Source organism: Hippoglossus hippoglossus, chromosome 18, assembly GCF_009819705.1.
Source record: "Hippoglossus hippoglossus isolate fHipHip1 chromosome 18, fHipHip1.pri, whole genome shotgun sequence".
Lineage (NCBI taxonomy): Eukaryota > Metazoa > Chordata > Actinopteri > Pleuronectiformes > Pleuronectidae > Hippoglossus > Hippoglossus hippoglossus.
This window is the reverse complement of record NC_047168.1, coordinates 2,031,810-2,036,661: the sequence shown is the minus strand read 5'-3', so window position 1 is coordinate 2,036,661 and position 4,852 is coordinate 2,031,810. Positions and strand designations below refer to the sequence as shown.

Genomic DNA, 4,852 nt, shown 5'->3' with positions numbered 1-4,852 from the left:
AATTCATTACAATTTGGAAAATAAGTAAATATTATTAAAATAATAGGAGGGAAACTATGGAGCCCCCGTAGGGTCACAGCGAGAATTTTTATGGAGCGACGCCGGCGAGCTAGTTCTGGCAGGCAACTCGAGCTGCGCTGTTTCAATCGTGTGACACTCATCATGTGACACACTTCATGTGACATACATCATGTGACATACATCATGTGACATACATCATGTGACATACATCATGTGACATACTTCACTCGCCACTACCATCTACAGTACTCATCCACCTCATTACCCCACCTTGCAATTGTTTTGCGTTACCTTGCAATATACTTCTCTTCTTCTATTCCATCAGAGCCCTATGTAGTGTAATGCAACTCGGGCTGTATTGTTCTGTCTGAACTCGTCCGAGCCCAAGAGAAAAAAAAACGAGCTTTAGCCGAACCTGCCAGCTATTGTGTTTTTTGTGTCCGTGATGTGATTTGAATGTTGCTTGCTTTGGCCGCTAGGCTACACAGCGGCCAAACAGCTAGTCTGTGTTTTGTATGACCAAACGTTTTTAAATAACAGTTGTGTTCAACAGCATGAGTCTCCATGAACCCTACTCGATGTAGTTAAAGTAGGTTGCAGTGAGTTTGGGTTATTCTGTCCCTCACACACATGGTTATTGGTTGTTCTACCCGATGACATTTGCAGTTTGAAAAATATGCCCCAGCCAACATGACCAACCCGACCCGCACCTGAATGTCATTTCAAAATCTTTGTCAAAACCTGGCCCGGCCTTTGGAGTCCCTATGCCCATTGCCGCTCATATTCTCACAAAGAATTGAGAAAAAGTGCAAAACATATTGCGAGTGAATGCAAAAGTAATCCTCAAAAGAATTCTCATGATGAAACACATTTGAATGTATACCATGTAATTTGAAGATTTTTATGAGCAAATATCTCTAGATGTCATTTGAGTGGTAATGACCTTCCAGTAAAGGTTAATGTTAGGCCTGAGAAAATAATACATTCTGAGATTTCAAGAATAAAGTTGTAATATCACAAGAATAAAGTCGCAGTATAGAAGAAACATGTAATATTACTTGATATAAGTTGGAATTTTACAAGAATAAAGTCGCACTTTTACGAGAAGAAAGTTGAGAATAAATTTGCCAGAGTTCAATTCCTTCTGGATCCAAAATCTTGAACCAATCTCATTGTGAAATGAAAAAAAATCTGATATGTTTAGGGGAATGATATTTATGTGTCTAATTTGGTGCAGATCCAAATAAGAAATACAGATCTAGTGAATTTGAATGTAGTTTCATAAGGAGACTGTTGGGCCTCGGTGGAGGTATGAGCACTACTGAGTGAGTCTAGTTTTCTTAATATGGTAACATTTCTTTTTGATAACTTTCCCAACATTGCCACTAATTCTTCATACCCAAGACATATATTGTTTCATGTCTCGTCTCAAGTCAGAGTGTCTGTTCAGAGCTGTGCAGGACTGTGGCTCATTAGAGTCCATGGCAGAGTGTTTGTGAAAAAGAAGCAACATTCCTTGGCTTCAGAACGGGACCGCTTCACTAAGTCCTGACAGCCCCTGTGGTTCCTGCATACCTATTAGCGTACAGACTGTTACACTACAAGCTGGAAACCTCCGCAGCACTCTGACAGGAGGAGAGGCACAGATACAGGATCACATCAGGCTGGTTAGAAATACATCAGAATTCATTCAGAATGCTTCGAGAGGTCGGTCTGGGATTTTGTCATGTGACACTGGTCTTCGTGCTGCTGTGCCCGGCCACAGGCTTGTCGCTGACGGGTCTCCGCAGAGATGCAGAGGATGACCAGGAGCTCAACAAAGCTATTTTGGAAATGCTACATATCAATAAAGTGTCTGCGAGCCATCAGGCCAAACCACATCCCTACATGAGGAGGGTCTATCAGCATCTGGACTCACTGGAGGCTCAAGACTTCGGGAGATCAGACGGAATGCTGGTACAGAGCTTTCGGAGTGTTCCGGGTAAGGACTTCAAATTCAATACATTTTAGTAAATTTACTAAAATTAAACTAACTTACAAAATAACTTTTACATAATACTACTATTAGTACTACTATGAAACCTATCTAATGATGCATTTCCTGTTTGGCCACATGACCCAAGATGCACTTGCACTGCCGGACATGGAAACAAACAGTGTACTGATTCTAGACACTCTGGTTATAAACACACCAGTTTAATACACGTTTGTCATAGTATAGACCTACAAGATGTGAATGTTACTTTTTTATTTTTCTTGTGACATTGGAAAAACCTCTAAACACAATACTAACATACTGACTATTCACCTGTTAAAGTTGATATTGCTAACAGGTGACATGGCCTGCAGACAGAGCAGCATTAGCATTCATTTGGAGCGGTGTGTTCAATGTGTTCAACATTCACTCTCCCACTGGCTCGTTTAGTCTAGTTTAGTTAGCTGATTATAGGTAATAAGTTGTGATGTAAAAATTTGAATGTCAAACTAAACAGAGCAGAAGCCATAGAACATACTGTATGAAACTGTTTTAAAGGCTAAGCAATACTCCTAATGACAAGAAAACTGATATTAATTTCTAAAACTGGTGGAATTTATCTGACATTTTGTATCAGCTGTAACTTATCCTTTCCTCTTTTTTGAAATTTCGTTTCTCACCCAGGTCCAGACGAGGCTCCTCCAGGCTGGATCTGGTTCAACGTCAGCAGTCTAAGCCCTTCCATGCTGGGGGCAGAACTAGTTCTGTTCAGAAAAACCCTCCACCCCCGTCCCGTCAGCGTGACTGTCACCCTGCACAGTGTCACTGCTTCACAGGGAGCCCTGCAGGAGAGTCCCGCTCTGGGGGAGAGGCTACTGACCCTGGATCAGCGACCCTCGTCTGGATTTGATGTGTTTGACGTGTCAGCTGTCCTGACAGTGAAGCCAGTGGAGGCGGTGGGTTTTCAGCTGCGTTATACAGATGAGAGTGGGAGTCTGGTCCTTCATGAGGCTCTGACACAGAGTCTGTACTGTCTGGATAGAGGCTCCCTGAGTGAACCCTTACTGGTACTCTACCAAGCACACCCCTACCCTGTTTAACTCGGTCACTGGGACCACTTTAGAGTGATATCATAAAATAATATCATGTTTCAGTACAAAATAGTTCATAATATAGTCATGATATGGTTGAAGTCCTGTAGAGTTTTGTTTTTTGACGGAAATAAATCCATAAATAAATAATTCTTGGAGTTTCTTATGTTTGTATTGAGCATCTGAATCAGAATCTGTTCCTCACACTCTTGAGGGTCTTTGGACCAAATATCAGCTGGATCCGGTTTTGTGAAGTTTGGTGCAGATCTGACAACATAACAATTTGGAAGAACTTCCTGTCTCAAGGTGAAACGTCAAACTTTCACGTCAAGCCGTTCAATGAAACCTCATGAAGAGCACAACTTTTCATCTTGAAGGTATTTAGATTGCACTGACCCAATATGAAGGCGATCCAATTAATCCTGAGAATATTTAGACTTAAAAATGAAGAATGCACAACAAAGAAATGAGACAAAATTTCACTCCTTGTTGAGTGAAACCAACTAAAATATAACTGTTCATAGATCTGGAGGGGTTAAAGTAATATTTTAAAAGGCGTATTAATACTCCTCCCTGACAGTACATCTTACCAGTGTTTCTGGCATTAACAACCTCCCTGGCTCTAGAAATTAGATAATCAAAGGTTACATTTGTAAACAGCGCAATCTTATTTTTACTGAAACATATTTTGTATTCATGTTTCAATTGGCCTAATATGGTTGTTGTATCACATGTCAAATTTTTAAACACTCAATCACAAAGTGTCAACATTGTATGCTGCAGCCATTCCCTATGCAAGCGTAGAATCAACTCTTTCCATACATATTATTTATTCCTAGTCAGAATAATTGTATATGAACATGGGCATATGCAGTGAGAATCCAATAATGGGACGAAACAAAGCGCTCAGTCTCAAAGTCCTCAAATTGTCCGTAATAATCACATTTAAAGGTAACAATTGGCAAAGCAACAAATGTAAAACATTAAGTGCAAAGAGTGTTTGAGAACCTATATCCTGTTTGTATAACAGAGCACTTACACATAAAATGTCAAAACAATAATATCAGGAAGAAGAAAATCACATTTGCAGCGTAACCGAATATGTATTTGAGGCATTTAAGGCCCCTGAAACGCTCACTCTCGCAAGACATTAAAGGGATAGTTTACCAAAATTGAAAATGCACTCATATCTCTCACCACTATGCCAATGGAGGGGTGGGTGAAGTGTTTGAGACCACAAAACACCTTTGGAGTCTCGGGAGTAAACAGCGTTGGAGCTAAATTCAATACAACTGAAGTAACTGGGGGTCCGATTCTTCAATCTTAAAGAAATGATGTATGGACTCTTCGCCCACACAACCATTTGCATAGTGGTGAGTAGATAATGAGTGCATTTTCATTTTTGGGAGAACTATCCCTTTAATTTACTCCAGTCTGAGACCTCAAGCTGTTTATCTCGATGAAACTGGATATTAAATCACACGTTGAGTTAAGGTACATTGTCCGACTTTTAACTCACCTAATGAGAGAGTTGATGTTGCCGCACTTTGTGTAAAAAGCCACAAGTGCTGAGAATCCAGTTTCACACAGGTAAGCTGTGGCAAAAGGCAAAAGAAACTTCAGTGCCTTGGTAGACACATTAATATATTCCAAGTGCACATGCATCCAGAAATGTGCCAGGTGCTTCTGTGAGAAGATTCAAAGCAGTATCACAAGATAAATCCACAAATCCAACAAAAGTCTCATCTTCCAACAAGCTTCTGTG

At 40.4% G+C, this 4,852-nt stretch overlaps 1 protein-coding gene across 1 annotated transcript; it reads left to right on the top strand.

Annotated features, from left to right (window-relative positions):
* The first annotated feature begins 1,259 nt into the window (after positions 1–1,259).
* Positions 1,260–3,226, top strand: LOC117779195. The gene is made up of 2 exons (XM_034615191.1): positions 1,260–2,002; positions 2,681–3,226. The coding sequence occupies exons 1-2, from the start codon at positions 1,717–1,719 to the stop codon at positions 3,094–3,096; spliced, it is 702 nt and encodes a 233-aa protein (XP_034471082.1). The 5' UTR covers positions 1,260–1,716; the 3' UTR covers positions 3,097–3,226.
* Positions 3,227–4,852: the final 1,626 nt, after the last annotated feature.